The sequence below is a fragment of the Uloborus diversus genome, chromosome 1 (assembly GCF_026930045.1).
Source record: "Uloborus diversus isolate 005 chromosome 1, Udiv.v.3.1, whole genome shotgun sequence".
In the NCBI taxonomy this organism is placed as follows: Eukaryota; Metazoa; Arthropoda; class Arachnida; order Araneae; family Uloboridae; genus Uloborus; species Uloborus diversus.
The window spans coordinates 209,745,638-209,769,672 of NC_072731.1; the positions used below are offsets into that span (position 1 = coordinate 209,745,638).

General features: G+C 37.1%; 1 protein-coding gene across 1 annotated transcript in view; it reads left to right on the forward strand.

Annotated features, from left to right (window-relative positions):
• Nucleotides 1–2,100: 2,100 nt before the first annotated feature.
• Nucleotides 2,101–24,035, forward strand: part of LOC129218460 (inhibitor of nuclear factor kappa-B kinase subunit alpha-like) — a 57,675-nt gene continuing 35,740 nt past the window's right edge. The window contains exons 1-5 of the mRNA XM_054852740.1: nt 2,101–2,123; nt 10,821–10,926; nt 11,787–12,008; nt 18,021–18,179; nt 23,473–23,562. Of these exons, the coding sequence (XP_054708715.1) occupies nt 2,116–2,123; nt 10,821–10,926; nt 11,787–12,008; nt 18,021–18,179; nt 23,473–23,562 (585 nt within the window). The 5' untranslated portion in view covers nt 2,101–2,115. The remainder of the gene's footprint in view (nt 2,124–10,820; nt 10,927–11,786; nt 12,009–18,020; nt 18,180–23,472; nt 23,563–24,035) is intronic.

Sequence of the window (24,035 nt, forward strand, 5' to 3'; positions counted from 1 at the left end):
TATTTTTTATCCCTCCAATCGACAATTAATATATTTTCTTCGTTAACTAGCTTATGCTTATAAAGAATTTTACTCATTTCTCTTTACTCCAATCTTCTCTACCATTTTTAAACTGATTGTTTCAATTTATCATTAGATGATTTTTATTAAAACTTTCAGTTATGTTGGTTTTCGCTGATGGAAGTAGAACAGTCTGTTCTTAAGGTGTTTAAATTATTTTTCGTTAATCATATTTACTTTCTTCTATGTCTGATATGTATAGGAGGATATTTGAGTTGTTAAAGTTCTCGAGTTTTGATTTTCGATGTTGCTGAATTGTTGAATCCATTTTTGAGGATCTCCGAAAAATATCTGTCACGGTGTCTGTGATCTATCTTTTTTGGCTATGCGACATCAATTTTGGAAAACTTCCATTAGAGCGCCTCCACTGTAACGTCAGAATAACACCCTCTTTATCAACAAGAGTCATCTAAAACTGCGTTTCGAGAACTGCAATTTTGAAAAATTTATAGGAGAGAGCCCCTGATTCCCCCCTTCCTTAACACGATCAAAGCCAAGCCTAGAATTGCGTATTTGGTGTATCAATTTCAAAAAATTGTCGGGGGAATGCCTCCGAAATTCACCTTTCACTACCATTCTCAAGATCCATTAAAACTGCGTTTTTAAAGCCACAAGTTCGAAAATTTAAGTAGAGTGCCCCCTCTACCCACCCTCCCACTCTCGTTAACATTATTAAAAAATCGTCTTAAATTTGGTTTGCAGGGCTTCAATTTCGAGAAAATTCCGGGAGAGTTTCCGAAAACTATTTTTCTTAACGTCACAAAGGTCGGCTATAATTGCGATTTTAGAGCTTCAGTTTTAGAAAACTTCTTTTCTCCCAACCATAGATAGCGTTTTTAAGATTTTAATTTTGAAAATTTTCCTGGGGCGAGTCCTATAGCATCTCTTCTTTCTCTAACGCTACCACAGATAGTCTAAAACTGTGTTTTTAGAACTACAATTTTGAAAACAAAGGAGAGCTCTCCGTAACACAACATTAGACTATCTACAATTGCACTTTTAAAGTTTCAATACTGAAAAATTACCGGGAAGGGGCCCCCAAACCTTTTATCCCCCTAACATCACCAGAGATCGTCTAAAACTGGTTTTAAAACTACGATTTCGAAAATTTTCCTGGGAGAAATCCCCGGCCCCGCCCTTCCCTTACCTAAGTGACAGAAAAATGAAATTCATATTGTATAGATTTATATTGTATAATTCTAGTAATTACTCTATTTCAAGCCAGAAAGTTGAATCCCCTCTCCCTGTAATCATTCATACGTTTGAAAAAAAAATAAGGCGTAGCAAAATTCAGGGGTACCCAAAACTTTTTACTCAAGCTCCACGTTGTAAAATTTGGGAAGGCAAGGCGCGTCAACAATCCAACAGTAATCAAGTGGTATTTGTTAGCGCTACCCCTCCCCCCCCGGGAATTTCATTGGAAATTACACACTCTAAAAACCGTTACCTTTAACCCGATTGGAAAGCGAGAAAATTTGGGGGGGGGGGGGGAATTTGCGCCATTGAGCTTGGGGGGGGGATGGGCACCCCTGCACCAAACGCATAAAAATGTTAACATAGAAGACTTTTTGTCTCAATCTTTTGACCCTTATCGAGTTTCAAAGGTACTTTTCGATTATTTTCTTTGAATTTTAAAATTGAATAGTTATTTAAAAAATTCAACTTACCTAGTAAAAGTCTTTGTACGCAAATGGAAACTAATTTTTAATCTGAGTTAAAGGGTTCATACTTGTTATAATTCAGAGCATCAAATGGTAACGAACAGGACTTTTTGCGATAACTTTATAACTGGAGAAAAAAGAAACAAGGGAGAAAATGGAGCAAAGTAAATCTTTAAAAATATTTAATGACATCTCCCCCTCCCCTACTCTCACATAGTACAATCCATTTTTTTTTAATTTCAAGCACGTACGCACAAGAAAAAGAAAAGGAAACAAGTTTTTTGCTTACTACTTAAAATTTCGGCCTTCAAAGTTCTCTGAATAATTTTTCAGAAACGAATGAAGGATTCAGACATGCAGTCAGATGCACGAGGCAAGTTGTTTTTGAAAGGTTATGCTTTAGTAAGTACTAGAAATTAACTTTTAGAGAAAAAATATGAATATGAATCCTAGCTAAAAAGCATGAATGTGGAAAGATATATATATATATATATATTTGCAATTTTCCTTTTTATCATCATTAATTATTTATAATTTGTTTAATATTTGAAATTCTGTTTGCTTAATTTTATATTTACTTGGCTTTTTAGTTTTGCTGCGTTGCACATCTATGGGCTCTTGGTGTGGTCTTTTCAATATTTTTCACTTTTATTATATATATATATATATATATATATATATATTTCTTTATATATATATATATATATATATATATATATACTATAGAGCTTGCGGCGGACATCGAGAGACTGTCTCATCTTGCTTTTTGCGGCTGCCCTGCGGATGTTCGAGACAACCTGGCACTCAACTACTACATCGACGGGGTTCGAGATCCGGAAGTCCAGAAAGCTCTACACATGGCGGATGTCAAAGACCTGAATTCTGCTGTAGTATATGCGATGAGATACGAGGCCGCCCAAGATGCAACCCGTGTGGATCGCCATCTAATCCGGACTCAGGAAGCTGAGGAGTCTGATTCCAGGTCGTCCCACCTCGCTGAACTTGAGAGACAACTCGGTGACTTGGCAAGACATCTGAACAGCATAACAGCCCAAAAGAAACAAGAGCAGAAGTGCTGGAAATGCGGTAGTGAAGGACACCTGCGAAGGAGTTGTCCAGCTTGCCAAGCTAAGCGAGGGAAGGAAATTACCACCACCAGAGCTCTGCAGATTTCCTCTTCTAGTAGCGACTGTAATGGACTTTTCATTTACGCACATGTAAATGGGAACCCCTGCAGACTGATTGTCGACACTGGAGCCAATGTGACAATCATTAGGACAGATGTGGCTCGTGAATTTGGATTGAAACTGCTGTGGACATCGCCATGCGTAAGTCTCCAGACTGTGACAGGTGATAAAATCGAGATTGAAGGTAAAGTGGACTTGGAAATAGTGTTTGGGAATTCCACCTATCATCATACGGCATTCGTCGCTAATATCACGGACCCCTTCATTCTCAGATTGGACTTTTTGAAGAAATATGACTTCACTCTCGACTTCAAGACTAATGAGTTGCACTGGACTAGAGAAGACATAGCCGTTTTCCCTGCAGAAAGTAATGTAAAATCGGCTCATTAAATAATAGCCCAAAGAGATTTATCGATTCCCTCAAGGTCAGAATCATTAATACCTGGCTCCCTTGAAGAAAGCAATAGTTTTCGATTTGGACTCATTGAATACCCTAACCTAAGCAATAACCTAAAAGGAGTGCTGGTAGCATCTACACTTGTGTACCTTTCTAAGGATGTAATTCCTGTGAGAGTCGCCAACGTGAGTGAAAGGTCAAGGAATATCCGGAAAGGTGAAGTGTTAGCAACTTGTACTCCAGTAAACTGCATCATTAGAAGAATCAATTCCCCCAAGACTGTGTCTTCTGAGTCCTTGACATCGAAGTTAATTGGGAGTGCGCCATTATCGAAAGATCAAAGAACTGCTGCGGAACAATTGGTGGATGACTTCAAGCATCTGTTTTCATCTACATCGGAGGATGTTGGCCGTACGAATTTAACGCAGCATAGGATCTACACTGGAGAACACCCCCCTATTAAACAGCATCCAAGACGACTACCGTTCGCCAAGAAGGAAGAGGTTGAGACCCTCCTGAAAGAGATGAAGGAGAATGATGTAATCGAACCATCATCCAGTCCTTGGGCCTCTCCCATCGTCTTGGTCTGAAAGAAAGATGGCTCTACCAGATTTTGTGTCGATTACCGACGGCTGAATGAAATCACCAAGAAAGACAGTTACCCTCTTCCACAGATAGACGACACCTTGGACACTCTTTCCGGGCACAAGTGGTTTCGACCCTGGACTTGAAGAGCGGCTACTGGCAGGTTGAGATACACCCTGATGATCGAAAGAAGACAGCGTTTACAACTGGACAAGGCTTATGGCAGTTTAAAGTGATGCCCTTTGGCCTCTGCAATGCACCAGCTATGTTCGAGCGTCTTATGGAGACAGTGTTAAGAGGACTCTCTTACGAATCCTGTCTGGTCTACTTAGACGATATCATCATTGTGGGATGCAGCTTTGAAGAACATCTGGCTAATCTTAGGAAGGTGCTGCAAAAACTTAAGGAAGCCAATCTGAAGTTAAGCCCGTCCAAATGTAATTTGTTCCGCCGGGAAGTGAACTACCTTGGTCACATCATCTCTTCTGAGGGTGTACAAACCGATCCAGAAAAGGTATCTGCGGTCAAGAGTTGGAGTCATCCCGAAAACATCCATCAGCTGCGAAGTTTCCTGGGGCTCTGCACGTACTACAGGAAGTTTGTGAAGGGTTTTTTCCAACATTGCACGACCTTTGCGTAAGCTGACGGAGAGCAAGCAAAAGTTTGAATGGTCCAAAGAATGCGAAGATGCATTTCTACGACTGAAGGAGGCTTTAACATCAACGCCTATCCTCGCCTATCCTCAGCCTGAAAAATCCTTCATCCTGGACACTGATGCGAGCAGCGAGGGCATCGGAGCTGTTTTATCCCAAGAAATTGACAGCAATGAACATGTCATCGCTTACTGGAGCAAATGCTTATCAAAGTCGGAGCGAAATTACTGCGTCACCAGAAAGGAGTTGCTGGCCATAGTGAAAGCTGTAGAACACTTCCATCATTACCTCTACGGCCGAAAAATTTCTGCTTCGGGCAGATCATGCCTCGTTAACTTGGCTTTTGAACTTCAAAAATCCGGAAGGCCAGATAGCCAGGTGGATACATCGACTCCAGGAATATGACATGGAGATCAAGCATCGAAAAGGGTTGTCTCACGGTAATGCAGACGCTTTATCAAGGAGACCCTGTCCTGAGAACTGCCACTATTGTTCCCGAATCGAGAAACAGTATGGAACGACTAGCCCTACTGCCTATCAGGTGACAGTGACTCCAACATCACCAGAACCTGATCCATGGAGTGACGACCAAGTTCGAAAAGCTCAACTTGAAGACCCCGACATAAAACCAATTTTGGAGTTCATGGAGAGTGACAGTCGGCGACCTAGCTGGCAGGATGTTTCCATCTTCAGTCCTGCAACAAAACGATACTGGACTTTATGGAACTCACTCCATTTACGGAACGGCGTACTGTACCGAAAATGGGAATCTGATGACGGCAAAACATCAAGGATTTCAGATGTTCTGAAAGAAATACATAGTAGTGCGACTGGAGGACATTTTGGTGTCTTGAAAACCCTCAGTAAAGTTCGGGAGCGCTTCTTCTGGAGCAAGGCGAAGAATGACGTAGAGAAGTGGTGCCATTCTTGTGACGCCTGTGCTGCTCGTAAAGGACCGAAGAAAAGAAGCAGAGGGAAGCTACATCTGTATAACGTTGGAGCTCCTTTCGAACGAATTGGGATCGACATCCTGGGTCCTCTACCAAGAACTGCTGATGGGAACAAATACATTCTTGTTTCCATCGACTATTTCATCAAATGGCCCGAAGCGTATCCCATTCCAGATCAAGAAGCTACCGCCGTAGCAGAGACTCTAGTCCAACATTGGATCTCGAGATATGGAACACCTTTGCAGATTCATTCCGATCAAGGGAGGAATTTCATCTCTGCTGTGTTTAAGGGCCTATGTCAAATTTTCGGAATTGAGAAAACTAGGACAATACCACTACACCCACAATCGGACGGCATGGTGGAGAGATTTAACCGCACAATCCTGAATAATCTCTCGCTTATGGTCTCCAGAAATCAACAGGATTGGGACAAGAAGCTACCTTTGTTCCTGCTGGCCTACCGCAGTGCTGTCCACGAGACTACCGGATATGCCCCATCTCAGATGCTCTTCGGACGAGAGCTTCGGCTACCTTGTGATCTCGTCTTCGGTCGTCCTCCTGATGCGCCTTCATCGCCTGAGGAGTACATCCAGGATCTCCAGGCCCGGTTGGAAGACGTTCATAACTTTGCACGAGAGCGAATCAACATCGCAGCGGAGAAGATGAATACCCGATACGACACAAGGTCTACTGGACATGAATTCAACGAAGGCGACAAGGTTTGGTTATGGAATCCCATCCGACGGAATGGTCTTTCACCAAAATTGCAGTTGCATTGGGATGGACCCTATAAAGTCCTTAACCGACTGAATGACGTCGTAGTGAGGATCCAAAAATCACCTAATGCAAAACCTAGGGCTGTACATTATGATCGGTTAGCCCCATACTATGGCCATAGTTCATGAGTATTACGTAAACAACCATGGTTGATACATAAAAGTTGTAGATAATTTTCTTGCTTTTAATGTTTAGTAATATTTCTTGTTATTATTGTGTTTCCTATGCATTATTGGTTATTATTTAATGTATGTATTTGTGAACTTGTGATAGAAGTTTGGCACCCTTTCTGGGGATTGTACTGCCCGGGACGTGCAGTCCTTAGGAAGGGAGCAATGTTACAAATTCTGTAAATAGTAATTATTGTAGTAACGTAACCTGTAAATAGTTTCCCGTAATGAATATACAACCCCTATACATTCGGCTAAAGTATACGACCCTCCTATTTCTTTTTTGCTCATTGATAAAATTTGATAACGGTCTACTATTTTCGAGAAGCATTTGGAATCTTGTGGAGATTTCTTTCGATGTTTATAAAAGCGTCCCGCGTGATAAAAAGTTGAGTTTTCGATTGAGAATTTGTACTGAGAGTATTAGCTCTGTTTATTGCAAGGCATTTCGCTGTGTTGTTTTCGTATTTGGAAGTAAATACGTGTGTAACCGTTGAGTTTACGGTGTTGAGTGATACTTGTTTAATTGCTGATGATTAATTTAGCAGTTATTGACGCTCTTTCCTGTACATAGTGTAAATAAATTTCCTGTATTTTTTAATAAAGAACTGTATCGTCCTTCCAAGAAAGTTGGAAGCCGCACCGGATCTGTTACAATATATATATATATATATTATTCTATATATATTTTAAGTTATCTTTAGTACAGCTCTAGAATTAAATAGCTCTCTTAATCGACTTGAAGAGATAGTTGAAAATTCGCATCTTATGAATTTTCCTTTCAGTTATTTATTTTTTGTCCATGCATAACGTTTTGTAGGATAAACCAATTTTCGAGGAGGTTTTTTCTTTGTTTCATTGAAGGTGGTTTGTTTTAGGTACCGCGCTTTCGCTTCAGCATAATTGCTCTTTATAAAGAAAGTTATGAGGGGAAAATTAGTCACTTTTTGAAAAGACTTGCCTGTATGTTTCATTATTAAACAAATGAGCGATAAATGTAAAACTTTTAAAGAATTAATTGCTATGGTTATGACACAGTAATATTGATAGAAGTTAAACTAAAAACTTCTATAAACAAAGTTCATTCAGTCTTTTTATTTTTTAGTTCTAGTTGAGTTTTTAATAGGTGCCAAATCGAAACATATATGATTTGCTTCTTTCAACTTAACATAAAAAAAAGTTATAAATTAATATCTAAAAAAAAGTGAGGGGGCCCGTGCCTCCTCTGCCCCTCCCACGAGCCGCCACTGCCAGTGTTAGAACTTGGTGTTTTTTTTTATTATGTGAAAAAATGTAATCATGGGCGCCCATATGTATAAATATCGACTTTTAATTTTCACCAATTATGCACCAATGCCTTGCCAGGGAATATAGGCCAATTATGCACCAATGCGCCCATATACTATACTGCATTTATTTTGCACTAATATTTTATGTAATTTTAAAAGTCATTTAAAAATATCAAAACAATTTTGTAACACATTTTCTGAAAAAATAACTAATCCTGTGTCTTCTATTTTAAACACATGTGGAGTTCAATAAAGCAAAGTCAAAGTCTATCTACCCTTTATCAGTATAGTTCAACTGTAGTGGTGTCTGTTAGATTTAAAGGGGGGGGGGGCTTGGATCTTTTCCCCATGGAAACCAATTTTAGTACAGATTAGAGTTATTAAAATTTGACATTTTTAATAACTTATTCATTAATGGCTAGAGAAGAAATGTTTTCACATTTTTGCAAAGAAAAAGTACTAAAAGCAATTAGGAATCTCTAATTTCTAAGGAGGGTGGGGGGTCTTGAGCCCCCCTCCCACCCATATGCAAATATAAAATACCAATACAAATGTGACGACCAGCAACAGACTCTGGGTCCATCTAGGCTGATCCTAGTCAGTTTATAAGTCCCCAATGAAGATCAATGGCCCTCTTAAAGCTATCCACCTCCTTGCACATTACCACCTTTTCCGGTAAGCTGTTCCAAGTGCCCACGACCCTACTAAAGAAGTATTTTTTTCCTAATTTCCAGGTTAGCCTGAGTTTTGAATAGCTTAAAACTTCAATGTCCCCTTGACTTGCTTTCCTTGATAAAATTTAACCCGTTAACACCTTCCATTTTGATAAATTTAAACAACTGAATGTCCCCTCTGGCCCTCCTTTGCTCCAGGCTATACATATTAAGTCTTATCATAGTCTAAATCTGAAAGTATCTCTTACTAGTCTAGTAACCCTTTTTTGAACCCTTTCCAAAACAGAAACATCTTTCCTAAGATAAGGAGACCAAAACTGGACAGAATACTTCAAATGAAGTCTTACTAAACTCCTTTATAAAGGCAAAAGAACCTTCTTAGATTTGTTTGAAAAAGAATTTTGTTTGAATAGTTGGTCATTGTATCAGTTCATTTGATTCATTACAGCAGGGAGTGAACGCTGATTGGTTTCAGCAAGTCGCAGTCTCAGTAAAAAAAATTTTTAATCCATCGCTAACTTTACCTCTTACTTAAAAGAGACATTCAAAACCTTGAGCCGCTTTAACACAGCCAGTCATCTTGTTTTCATCAAAATTTCTTTTAGAGCTGTTTCAAATATATTGCTGATTTCTCAGCTAATTCATCCAACATAATTTTTAAGTTACCGCTCACATTTATTTTATTAGCACAAAGACATCAGTAGGCACTTTCCGTATGTTAGAAAGCATAAAGAAGTTAAGATTTTTCATTGTTTTCTTCTTCGGAGAAAAATATTGTGCAGTTTAGTAAAGTAACGGTTTTGTATATTTTCCTAAAGCTTATTGAAGCGTTCCAGCATTGTAATCAGACCACTCCAGCGGATTTTACAATCTGTAATGCACTTTCACAAGTGTTTCTAAATAGCAAAATTCAAGGTTTCAAGTTTTAGTGATGGTTTTTGAAAACGCTTATAATTTTTACACAATTTTGCAATTGCTGAATGTACGAACGCTGACACCTGGAATGAGAATATCAATTCATTCTCAGAAAAATATACTCTATTTTCATTATTTTCTTGAATGGTAAATCTAGCATTCATCATATGAGACATCAAGTTTTTCTTGCTCTTCCTCAGATATATACGAAGGTGATTAAAACTTTACATGATACGTCAAACCTCCCTTAACGGACACTCCCAGATAGTGGATACTCCCCATTAGCAAACAGTTTCTGAATCCCTAGACTCTTGAGATAGGCCTATGATGTATTTCACTCCTCGTTAGCGGACACTCCCGTTAGTGGACAGTAAATCAGCCAAGTTTTTTTATTTTTCTGTGTCTCGTAAGATTTTGCTCAGCACTGCTTTTGTGGCAAGCATTTTTTCTACTCCTTTACAATGTCCTGGGACTAACCAGTACCTATAAGAGAATTAACACCCCTTTTTCTCTGAAAACTGGAGCCTTTTAAGTCGAAGCTTATGAAAGTTTTGTTTCCATTTCAAGCACAAAATTCCAGCAGAAAACAGAAGAAAAAAAAATCTTTCTCCTTTTACACAGTGCCTTGCTTTATCATTTGGCATGGGAGAGGAATTCATTCAAAAAATACTCTTGTGCAACTTAACGGTATCCCCCCCCCCCCCCACTAGATTTTGGGAAGCGAGCGTCGACACAACGCCCTTTCCCTCCAGACACTGAAGAGGAATCAGAAAAGAATTGCCAAATTAAGTGAAAAGTAACCAATTGGGTTACATGTTGCTACCAAACAAAAAAGTTGCTGAAAATCAACGACATTGATTGACTGGTTTTGTTCAGCTAGGGAAAACAATTTACAAATGCCTAATTATTTTATTTTCCCGAAAGATTCAGCGGATAATTTACTTATTGGGTAAGTTCACTTATATTTGCACTACTCATTTAGAGTTATACACTGTATGTATAGGTTTAAAATACAAAATTAAAATGTCATTGTAAGTTTAGACTCCCCAATAGATGACATTCCCCATTAACGGACAAAAACTTTGGTTCTGACGATGTCCGCTTTTGGGAGGTTTGACTGTACTTTCAAAAATATTTGTTTTATGGACTTAAAAAAATAGGAAAAGATTGTATGGAAAATATTTGCGGGATTGGAAATCCCACAGGATTTTGCTCTCAATCCCGCAGGATTAATCCCACTAAATATTGTGCGGGGATCGGGATTGCGGGATTGGAAACCCTAATCATAACCTCTAGGACCCATCCCCTGGATCCACATTTTGTTCCATTCTATTGCCCTAAAGAAGAAGTTATTTTCTCTGAAACAATAAAATGTTCTTTCCATTTGTCATAAAATGTCAGAAAGAGCTGTGTTTAAATGCATTTTCTAATACATTTTTTGTTAGCTGTTTTTTTAAATATTTTTTATTGCACAAAAATCAACTTATATTTTTCGTCTTCAGCAGCAATATGGATTTCAGTGAACAGATAGAAGAAATTGGCTGTTGGAAGAAGGAAAAAGTGTTAGGAGCTGGAGGATTTGGTTACGTTGTCCTATGGAGGAATAAGGTCTGGTAATTTTTTACTTGCTAATTTAACTCTCATTACAAAACTTAAACCTCAAAAGAATCTTTTGAAGATAGTGTTTAGTGTGAAAAAAAATGTGCTTACCTAACAAAAGCTTAATTCTTTTCAAAAGCAAATGGGGTTGTTGATCATAATCTTCTAAAGGTTCAGCAAGATAGTACAAACACCAAGCCTACTTTTCAGAAATTAAATTCTAGTACATACCCCTAAAAACTTTACTGAAATAATTCTGGTATAACTAGTTGGGTCGAGAAAAGCAAATAATCATAAATATGTTTACTGTACAAAGAGCATGTTCAAAGAAATTTTTCCCAGAACCATAACTGTATTGGCTTATAATTTGCTTTAGAATGGAACTTAGCAAAAATCTGTTTATTAATTTACATGTAACTGCAGAAATATGTGCTAACAGCAAGTTAAACTTCTTAAAATCTAAAAAACTATCAAGAGCTGTTTTTTCACCTTGTAGTTAAGGAATGAAAATAAATTGCTCAGAAAGTGATCATAAGTGCTCAACAGACAACAAAGTTGTGAGTGACTTTTGTTGTCTGCTGAGCACTTTTTCAGTTATGAAAAAGTTCTACTGAGGCCTTGAAATATCTGAAAAGCCTTTAAAATGCTGTAAATCAGCATTTTCTGGACTAGTTAATTTTTATTTGCAGTTTTTCAGTTTAATAATAGGCAAGTTCTCTCATGCCTATTAATAGTTGGTGAGGGTAGAATGACCTTGAAAAGCCATTTCTTCATTCTCAGCTAATGACTCTTTCAGGCAAAGCTGTTGATCTTAGATGATCTCTTGTTGAACAAATATGAATAATACTCATTCATTCCTCACTTTCTAGGAGACGAATGACATGCTGGCTCTGAAACAGTGTCGCTGGGGCAGTGATGCAGCTATGACTCCAAAGCACCGCAGCCGCTGGAAGTTGGAGGTGGACATGATGGGTCGCCTACAACACCCGAATGTGGTACGTGCTGTGAGTGTACCCCCAGAGCTGGATGTGCCACCTACAGAGTTACCTCTATTGGCGATGGAGTACTGCAATGGTGGAGATTTGAGGAAGGTATTATGAATCATTTGCTATGTGTGTTATTTAGTGAGAGTATATTTCTGCAAGTCTTCTGTTTTTTTTTTTTCATCTTTTGTGGGATAGAGCTTCACTTTTTCATTTAAAAGCATCTTTTTGTAATCATTACTTAAAAAAGCATGGGGTAGTCATGTACTGATGCATACATGATAAGGAATACATGGAACAGCCTCCTAATTCTTCAGATGGGGATCTATTAATGGGGAAAAAACCTCTAGCTAATGTCCATATACAAACAAACTGGGAATTGTCATCAATAGCTTTGTCAAGGCCTGTAAAGAAACAAGAAAATGCAAAGGGCTTTGGTCAAATCACTGTTCGTTTTGAGGGAGTGAAAAGAGGGGAAAAACCCTACATTTTCCCATCGTGATATGTTCGAAAATAAATCAGAAAGTGAAAAAATTGACATTGTGCTGCAATGTTTTATTAACTTTGACGTTGAGGAAGAAGTAATTTGGGCCAGATAAATATAGGAAGAAATAATTTCTGTTCCTCATATTGTTCCAATGCAGTGTATGCAGCATAAAAGAATGAACATCAAATTTCTTGGACAGTATTTTCAGCCAAGTGTTTTTCTGATTATTGAACACGTGAAAGATGCCATTATTAGCAAGGGTTGGAAACGCTGTGACAGCTTAAGTGATTTAGAAAATAATTCAGTTCAGTGTGATTTGTGCCACAACTGGTGTAATTGAAGTTGCCAAAATATTTCTGTTTATCCAACATCCAAATATTGGTTTTGTCTATCTTGCTTTTATCACAGGGCAATGAAAATTGATTTAACTGCTTCTTTTTATATAGTTTGTGATTTCAAGATAGTTAAAAACTGATTTCACTGTTGTTTTTTATGCAGTTTTTGACCTCACAACAGTTATAAACTGATTTCAAATTGCTGTTTATGCAGTTTTTGGCTTTGAGACTTAAAATCACCTATTAATGTTGCTTTTTTTTGCAGTTTTTAGCCTCAGAGCAATTAAAAACTAGTTTTGGTTACTTTTATATGGTTTTTGGGTGCAGGAGAATTGTGTCATGAAGATTACCAATTAAAGGAAAACAATGGAAATATAGTCACCTGGGAGAAGATTGTGAAGCAGGCAAGATCCATCCCGGGATTGAAGTGATAAATGAAAAGAGAACAGTATTTCCAGTACATTCCTGTTACCATAGTTTTATCAAAAATACACTGCTCAACATTGAAAATGCAAAACCAAGAAGGAATGGTCAGAAAGTGATGAAATTTGGGAAAAAGACAGACAGCAAGGAATAATAAAGGATTTTAATTTCAAAATGATAGGCAGAATACAGAGCGAGAATGGCGTTGGCTCAGTGGGATGTGTTGGCATAAAATATTATTTTATTTATTCTCGGTCCACAGCCGATAATTTAAAGAAAATATTTTAAAGTTGAATATGGTTACCTACTTTTAGCCCAGTCTGGTAGAAGTGTAATTCAACTAGTTGGTGCCGACACTTCAATCGATGTTTTCTCCACGCCATAATTAATGGCGACTGTTTTCTTAATCCATTGCAGATTGTGTTTCTATGTGTCGATTCGAAAAAGTTGAGTTGTCACATGATGATTTGAATTTAATTCCGCTTTTTTAAGACTATATGTACCATGGAGGGAGTATGAAAATTTGTGGCAGTGGAATAAAAAAATGAGTTGTAGTTGAAGTTAATATCATGATGTCATCGAGGCACGCAATCTCATTGGCTGATGGAATATATATATTGAGGTGAGAGGCAACACTCGCTCTCTCTCTCTTCTCTTCGATCCCTGATTGTTTTGGTTCTTGTTGTGAGGCCTAGTTCGGCTCACGTGTGGGGGGGTTTTTCCCCGCTGTGCTAGCGGGAGTCTGTGGCGTGTAACTGGTGATGCATTAATCACATAGTTGTCAAGTTTTTGAATTTCAAGTCCTGGTAATGAAATGAGTCCAGGTGAAGAAGTGCTTATTTTGTGTCCGGCAAATTGATATTGCCGGGGAAATGAGTTCCATAAGTTCTTATGGATAAGTTCACCGAATCTTCCCATGTGGATTTCCTGTCAAGATAAGTTTTGTGTTCCTGAAGTTGAATCCGATCGACTTTGTGCGTTCCTGGGATTGTCAACTTGGGACTAACCTGTGAACTTCATCTGCAGACTGGTGATATTTTATCCTTTATTATATGGAACTTATTTGTTGTGATATTTTGGGGGTCTTTTAACGGGGATGTTACTCATATTTAAATAAATGAATTTTTCTGAAATATGCTTTTTGCTTGTCTCCAACTTGACATTTCACGGTCATTTAATGTTGGCTTAGTTTAAATTTCTTAAACAGAATATTGGATATTGAAACTTAACTTTAATTATGCCAACAGGATGTAGGTCCACCGCGGATAGCGATACACGAAGAAACATGTCTAGGCATAGAGTCAAATAGGGTGCGGACGATGTTTAGAGGGATGGCTCTCCATTCCCTTTCAACCATTTGCCACAGTTCGTCTTTTGAACAAGGCAGGGACGAAGTCTGCAAACGGTGTCCAATCACACCCCGCACATGTTTGATTGGTGACAGGTCGGGTGAGTGTGGTGGCCAGGGAAGCATCTGTGTGCCTTGGAGAGCATGTTGGCAGATGCGAGCACTGTGTGGTCGGGCATTATCCTGCTGAAAAAATTTTATTAGATAGCCCTTGAAGGTAAGGGATTGCCACTGGCCGCAGCACATTATCCAAGTATCGTTGGGCGTCATAGTGCCCTGAATACGAACTACAGGTGATATGAAATTGTACGCAATTGCGCCCCAAACCATTATGCCATGTTGTTGTGGAGTGTGACGTTTCAGTTACTGCCGGATTATATGTCTCCATGTCGACGCCACACACATCTGCGGCGACTATCACTGGATAAACAGAAGCGGGATTCATCTGAGAACACGACATTTCGCCATTCTGTCATCCACGTCGCTCTAGTCCGGCACCATACTAAACGTTGCTGTCAATGTTGTGGGGTCAATGGCAGTCTTCTTAGCGGATGACAACATGCGAACAAATGACGGGAAATGGTTCTGGTTGACATGGGAACATTCAGGTATCTTGCACCTGCTGCAGAATCGAGGAACAAGTGACTTGCGGGTCTGCTATAGCTTGTCGGTGGATGCGTTGATCCACGCGTTCTGACGTCACTCTGGCTGCCCCTGCACCCCTCAATCTTGCCGCATTTCGTTGTTCCAACCATCTTCGGCACAGCCAATGCACCGTGCTCGCAGACATGTGGGTATCAACTGCGATTTGAGGTAGGGACCAACCTCCCCTTCTCAGTCCGATCACCATACCCCTCGTAAAATCGTCTATCTGCTGGAAGTGCCTTCGTTGACGGCGGCCTGGCATTCTCTTGTGTTACACGTATCCTCCAAGACAAAAGCAAAACTTCTTTGATAATTCTCCAATCAGAAATAATGACAGGAATTTTGCCCATTCTGCAAGTTCCTGTCCTTATATCTTACTTCACGTGCGTTGGAGAGCAGCGCATTTCACATCATTTACGTAACTCAGTGATGTACGTATACTCTAAAATTTACATAAATTTCTAAACACTCCTTCTTGGTGTTACATTTTCAATGTCGAGCAGTGTATTAAGTAATACAAATGTAATGGTGGCTAAGGGTGCTGTTTTATGTCTAGGGGGCTCTAACTATGATTAAAACCTATTTAATCTCCTAAATACGAAAATTAGGAGAAAGGGTGTCAACACTAAAATTTGGCCAATGTGGTTCTCCAAGGAAACTAAAGACGCTCTAAATTACAAGCAAGCTGTTTTTCATAGGTTTAGAGAAACAGGTCACAGTGCAGATAGGCTCCAATATTGTAAGGCAAGGCGTAAATTTAAGTATTTGGTACGGATTCAGAAAAGAGAGTTGGAGCAAAGACTGGCAGATAACATAAACGGGAATCCCAAGAGGTTTTTTGCATACTCTAATTCGGAGAAAGTTTGAAATAGTCATATTGGGCGACTGGTTGATGAACACGGAATTTTAATTCAGGACAATAGTGATATTGCTAATGTTCTTAATAACTTTTTTTCGAGTGTTTTTAACGATAACTGTATCTCAACAGTTGACACCAACAAGACACAAGCTGCTTGAGGACTTTGTATTTTCCAGGGATTACGTTTTACTTCATTTGAAAAAAATTAAAGAGACTAAGGCTCCGGGGCCAGATAATATTTATCCGAAAATTTTAGTTGAATGTGCAGAGGAATTAGCAGATGTAATCGCAAACATTTTCAATGCTTCTTATAATTAGGGAACAGTGCCAGAGGACTGGAATCTCGCTAACATTACACCGCTCTTCAAGAATGGGTCTAAAGGGAGTGTGGGAAATTGTAGACCTGTGAGTCTAACTTCGGTGGTTTGCAAAATTTTTGAAACATTGATGAAAATTAAGATAGTAAATTTTCTAGAGACTAATAATCTATTGACTAGTTTTCAGTACGGTTTCAGGAAAGGTAAATCTTGTGCAACTAATTTATTACATTTCTATGACAAAGTTACGATGGCTTTGGACAATAAGAAGCCTGTAGATGTTGTATACATTGATTTTCAAAAAGCTTTCGATAAGGTACCGCATGTTGCTCTACTTAGCAAATTAGCTGATATTTCCATTGCTCATAGCCCTTCTGGAAGTCCTTGGGCGACATGCTATTAAGGGCTCTTGTTGAAGCCTGCTGGACTGGTTTTTTTCGTCAATGAAGTTGAATTGCTTCCTTTTTAGAACTGTCTTGATTTGGAGAAGATGAAAAAGTCGCTTAGAACCAAGTTGGGGCTGTAGGGTGGCTGTGCCAGTGTTGTAACGTTAAACTTGACCAAAACTTCGTCATCAGCAAGCAACGTGTGAGGGGGCACGTTGTCATGGAGGAGAATCCAATCGGCCTTGATTGCCAGGCGGACGTGACAGACTCGACCTCAAATGGCGAAGCACTCTTGCGTGAAAATCTTTTTTTCGTATCTCCCACTTTTCGGCCAAGGTCAATGACATGCACACGCGCAACAAGCGATGGGCACTCTCTAGTGATCCGAAGCCAACTGCTGCAGCTTCTGTTCGTTCACTGACACCCTCCACTACTTCCCCAGTCCATCCGCACCAGTCCACATACGCTCCCCTTCTCAGAAAAAAATCAGTCTAGAAGCTTCTGAATCACACCTTGTATCACCTCATGTTCAGAGTTGCATTGTATTACTAATGATCGTTTGTTGACAGCATTGTGGTTTCTTTGTACTTCTAGTACCAATCAGTGTACATCCATTACTAAACCATATTGAATGTACTATTGCTTGACTCTTGATCTACAATGTCACTTATTTTCTTATTTTTTATCCATTTCTCCTTTGTCCTTTAATTTTATCCTCAAGTGCATTTGCTGAAAAGTTGCTTAAAAACATCTTTAAAAAGGAGTTCACATGACATATTTTACAAGGAGTATGTAATATCATTTCAGTTCACATTTTTTCTTGGTGATTTTTTTTTTACCATATCCTCAACTTTTTTTGCAGTGTCAGTATAAATAATAGAAATTCTGTTGTCGGATAGCCTAACCAGTGAATGAACAGTTAAGTGTTATTTTATTTTCAAAAATTCATGACATCAAATTCTGTATAGCATTTATACCTGACAGTGAAAGCATTTTTAATTATGTATATAATTGTTTTATAAAAATTGAGAGAACTTGTATGGTTTTGTGTCTTTTTCTTTGGGGGGGGGGGGGTTGAAATGAAAAAACTGCATCAGCCCAGTTAATGAATGCCATTAATTAATGGAAAAATTTTGGCAAAACGAAAACAAGAAAAATAGCATTTTCTTGTTTTTGTTTTGGAAATGTGTCAAAAAAAAAAAAAAAAAGTAGTCTATGAGAAAATCTTGAAAACTTTATAATTTTTATGTTACTTGCTGTTCGTTCACTGGTTGGTCTACTGTATTTTAAGCTCTCCTGTGCTATCCTTGTTATTTCTAGATGCTGAACAGACCAGAGAACTGTTGTGGCCTTCCAGAATCGACAGTGCGTGCATTACTCCGACAGATTTCTTCTGCTGTTGATTATCTCCACTCAATGCGCATCATCCACAGGGATCTTAAGCCTGAGAACATTGTCCTACAGGATTGCAATGAAAGGGTGAATGACATTTTCTAATCAATGGATCTCTGTATCAAGACTTGACTCTCTTGGATGCCAATAAGAAATATCCCAACAAAACAAAGATGTTAAAAAGCAAGCTAAGTTTGATTGAAATGAGGTTCGGGGTAATACAAAAGAATTCAAAGCTAATGGGAACCAAGTTCCACACTGGTGGACAGGTAAACAGCAGCATCTGCAGAAATGAGTTTTCAAAATACTTGCAGAAACCTGTTCTGGATTCAATATTAACTATAGAGAAATGTGGTAAATATTTTTTTGCTTTTTTTTCAGCAGAAACCAAACATGTACAATAAAGCTAACACTCAAGAGATAACAAGAATGCAAAAAAAAAGGAAGATGAAAAATTTGCAGTTACTGCCCTCCCTTTTCTTGCCCATAGCACCATAGCAGTTGTATTGTCCAATGTTCTTCAATTAATGTAGAAAACTTTTTTTACTTTCTTTGATATCGGATTTTAAACTTGTGTTAAGTTTTAAGGAGGGAACCAGTTTAGGAAGCAGAAATTTTAGTGTTTTTCGCTAGTTTTTTCAACAAAGAAGGAATAAGATAAATAAACACCTTTGTGCTGAACAGTAAAGTAAGAAAAACAACATTAAAAAAAGCACAAATTTGCCAACTTACAGCAGACACATGTTTCGGTGTTACAGGGAACGCCTTTTTCAATGCAAAAAGTAATGAGCTTATGGATGAAAAAACATCCGACAAAAGCCAAGAGCAGATAAGCATGCAGCTTAAAAGATAAAAATAGCGGATTAGCCAAACACCAATGAGAAAATTACAAACCGATCAGGAACCAATAGGAATGCAAGCAAAGGCCAAGAGCTTTCTCCAGGTACGGAACCCAGAAAAGAAAGAATTCAATTGGACAAAGATTAAGCCGAAGCTTAAACAAAAAGAAAATGTTGGTAACCGTGAACCGCAAGAAATTTGTAATTTTCTCATTGGTGTTTGACTAATCCGCTATTTTTATCTTTTAAACTGCATACTTATCTGCTCTTGGCTTTTGTCGGATGTTTTTTCATCCAAAAGCTCATTACTTCTTGCATTGAAAAAGGCGTTCCCTGTAACGCCGAAACATGTGTCTGCTGTAATTGGCAAATTTGTGCTTTTTTTAACATTGTTTTTCTTACTTTAAAGAAGGAATAATCAGAATATATTCAAACTTGAAGGATATTTCATTAATATTTTGAAGTACACTGTAATTTTTTCAAGTTGTTTCTGCCAGAAATAGAAGAGTTAGAAGCTGATGTCCAAGTCAGTTTTTATCTGTAATCATTACATTTTTTTTTTAAATTGGTAACAACATATTTCCTCAGAATATAAACCTATTTCTGGTTAAAAGAATAATTTTATGATTTGGAGGTGTTTAATCCCAAAATTCACGTTTTTCTACCATTTTTGTTCACCTTTTTCGCATTAAAAAATGGTTTTAATAATAATATCATCCCAGAATTTGGTTCATATAGGGTGTAATTCAACAAAGAATATTCACACAAAAATTTTGAATTATTGGCCTTTTAAGTTTTGTGCTAGAATACACACCAGTTGAAAAGAAGTAGTTTTGAGAAAAACGAGATTGAAAAGAAAACTGTGCATTTTTGAATCTTCAGTTTTTTAAGTGCTCATAGCATTGGAACTAAACGGAATTTTGAACTGAAATTTCGGCAACGTATTCTTGAATAGTTCTACTAACATTTTATGACACTTAAAAAAAATGGATTTTTTGACTCGTCTAAACTGGTTGCCCTCTTAATTGCCAATAAACTATATTCAAAGCATTTTACAACTTGTATTTTAAAGTAACTTGCCGAGTTTAAAATCTGATATCAAAGTATGTTTTCAAAATGAATTATAGACCATCACACAATCCAGCAGCGATAAGGAACTGCTATGAAACTTGGTACTCATTAGATCTAGATTCTTTTGTGTGTGACAGCCAGGGTTCGCTGATATATATCATGATGTATGTATATCTGATATTTATTTTGAAAAATCATATTTTGATATTTTCAATATTTATTTTTTCAAGTACAGTATTTTCTAATGTAAAATTTTGTTTTCATAGTAATATGGTTCATCTATTATTAAAAATGACCAAAATGTTATGCACTATATTTTTATGCAGATGTATTACTACATCATTAATACAACAAACTAATATAATATTCCTTTTTATTTTATACTTATAAAAATATTAGTAATGTAACAATTTTAATTCATATTAAAAGTACCTAATTAAATATTTAACATTGGTCAGAAAAAATGAATGTCTTTTACTGATCCAACTAATGCATATTTTTTATTTCGGAATCATATTACTGTGTAAAGAAGTTAACAGAAGAAAAATGAGTGAAACAGCTAGTGTTAAATTAATTCCATTAAAATTGATAAAAATGCAAAATTAAATATTAAATATAAGTAATGGAAGAAACCCTCATTTTAAATTTACATATTGTAATAATAATATTTAAAAAAGGAGGGATTTGAGGATGCATTTTGAAGACTTGATTTGGTGCTGATTGAAAATGTTGGATATGTATCAAAATATCCGATATGTATCAAAATATCCAATATGTATCAAAATATCCGATATGTATCAAAATATTGGATATTTTCGAACCCTGGGTGACACTGACTACCCCAAACCTCATTTCAACCAAACTTGACTCCTTTTTTCCGTATATATTTTGTTAGGTTATCAATGTTTTCTGAAAAGCTAAATCAAAGGTGAAAATTTTAATTTAGACACTTCAATGTAAATGCATGAACAATTAAATGATTTCCTTTTTATTCTGCCTTTACGGTGCACTAGCTCAAAAAAAAAAAAGTTCTGATTTTTGCTAAATCAATGTAGTTTCTAACTTTTTAGGTGTGAAAATCTATCTTGATGTTAAATTTTAAGTATGTGTACTTTACTTTTTAGTGCATAAAATTTTGACGAGTGAGTGAGTGTCGATGAAAAAGATGACTTTTCATATCTTAAATGATTTCATAATATAAGAGGTCATTTTCATGAAATTTAGTGTGAATATGTGTTTTGTGAAACTTTATTAGACACACAAAATTTCAAGCATTTAAATCTAATAGTTTTGAGAAATGAGAGTGTCAAAAGTAGCTTGAAGTGGTTCTTGTGAGATGCATACTGGCCAGGACGGGATTTAGGGGAGGGCAGGCGGGGCTACTGCCCTGGGGCCTCTACAACAAAGGGGCCCCCACAATAAAAAAATTTTACAAAATATCCTAACTTTCACGGGTCAGCAAATTTTACGTTTTTTCTCCCCTATAAATTATAATAATAGTAATATAAAAAAAGAAAAAGCAATAACTTCAGGATGTATTTACTATTAAAGTGCTGATCAAAAATATCGGATATATACATGTATGTCAAAATATTCGGATATATATCAAATATGTCGGATATTTTCGAAAATATAATGATATTTTCAAACCCAGATTAGGAGCCTCCACTCCTTTGTTGCCCCGGGGCCTCCACACTTCCAAATCCGGCCCCGATACTGGCAGATGTGTCAATCATTTATTTCCTATTTCTGAACTTGGCTGACACCTTACCGTGTGTCGATATTATCAATTAAATAAGTAAGTCACTCATATGGTTTCAAATTTTCTTGAAAGCCTTTAATTGCTACTAAGAGGTTTCTAATGCATTTTAGGAAATGTGCTAGAAAGATTTTGAAAAAATGAATAAATAATCCCAGATTAAAATATATAGAAATGTAGATCCATAGTGATGACTTGAGCATTCTTTTTTTCAAGGGTGGGAGGGCAAAGCACCTTGGTACCCTTTTATTGTTTATGTGTACATTCTAAGACATATTTTTTGAAACTTTCATCGGGGCCATCAAGAGCCAAAGAAACCCTTATCAGTTAAAAAGCCCCCTTAAAAGTTATAATACACTTATTCCAAGTCAGCCCCCCCCCCCCCTGCCGAAAACCAGGACCCTAGTTTCGACTAGGCTGATATGGCCTCTCGTCAGCCCCGACTTTTATAATCGAACAGAACTTCATTCAAAAACCTTTTGCTTCATGGTTGTTTTGTATAAAACTTTAACCTGTTCGGGACGGCAGTCCGCAGAAGGTAGTGCTCCCTCAGGACAGCAGCTGTTGCACGCGAACTGTGCGCACAGGCCGGGGCAATTTCTCCCGCTAAGCCTAATATGCAATTTCGAAAAGTATGCATACATAATAATGGATAAAATGTATACTTTAACCAAAAATGAAACCATTTTTTAATATATGATAAAATATATCATAATTTCAATCATAACAAAAAATTGGATGAAAATAATTGATATGTAACAATAAAATCCAAAATATATTGTTTTTTACTATAACTAAAAGTACCAAAATTAAACAATATATTTTCTACAAAACAAGAAAAATATTTGCGTTTAATATTACGAAATACTTGAAGAATATTTTAACAATTAATATTTTAAAGCCACATGAAAAATTTCAAAGCACAGATGAATGCGCATTGAGCATTTTACACTTATTTGTAGTGTTATGCCTTTTATTCTGCTTTGAGCAAATTGCACATCTCCGACTAAGTTCTTTGCCTTCTTTTTCAGCGTATGATTTTCAAAAGTAACTGCTGTATGAAGAATTCCAACAAAAATAATTTATAGTTGTTTCAATGTAACCCAAAAGATCCATAGATAGATCAGTCATAAATTAAGATATTTCTTCCTCGGAAAGATAACGTGTTCACCATGGCTACCAAATGAACATAAAAGTGAAACCCCTTGCTAGAATATCTCTCCTCCAATCCCATTATTAATGGAACCAAAACTAGAAAGAGCCACTTCAAAATGAGTATACATTTCCCTTCTCACTTGCGAGCACATGTTTATATTTTCTTTCACGAAATCCAATAAATCACAGGCACTTGACAGACCCCATTCTGACAGACAGAGAAAATACTAATGCAGGAGAGCAATCATTTGAACGAAACATGGATAAGTAACACCATCTAGTAGTCAACATTTCATTCCAAATCCAAAAAGCAGAATAGCGTCGTTAGGCCGGCTGCATACTACTTACCGTAATGCACGGATGCGCTTTTCATCTTGAAAAACCATCTAGCGCTGACGCTATGACGTGTCGTTCGTCCTGAACGGGGTAATGGTTACTCTTGCAGTCTGAAATATTTTAAAAACTACTTTTGATATTTAATTTGCTTGTTTTTTTTCCATTAAGATTTCAAGTGTGTTTCTTTTTTGCTTCACAAATTTTTTCTTTCCTCTTTTAGGTTAGTTTTAAGTTAATAGACTTGGGATATGCAAAGGAATTGGACACGGGAAGCCTGTGCACCTCTTTTGTTGGAACCCTACAGTACCTGGTGAGTGTGAAGGATCCTGCTTCATAGTGAATTTTAAAATCCATTTTTCTTCATGATCTGCATTTTTTTACTACAGATATGTTTCATTGCTGACCGTTTATTACTCCCATGTAGAGTATTTTAAAGCATGATAATGCACAGCAAATTTTGGTATAAAAACTTTCATTGAAAAATGCATAGTTGAACACGGCAAAAAGTCAAATAACTGTTGATAGTTGTTTAAATACTATCTTATAAAAAGTCTGCAAATTTTTCAAGGACATGTATGTTTAAGTTATTTCATCACTCATCACTTTTTTTCAGTTGTAATAATAGAACCATTCAGCACGACAAAACATATATATTTTTTTTACAATTTACGTAACATGCTGATGACAAAAAGCTCTTTTGAGCACAACTATTTTTTTGTTGCATGAATGTGAGACGGTTTAGATTAGTTCTAAATGGTCTTCAAATTGCTAACATAACGACCG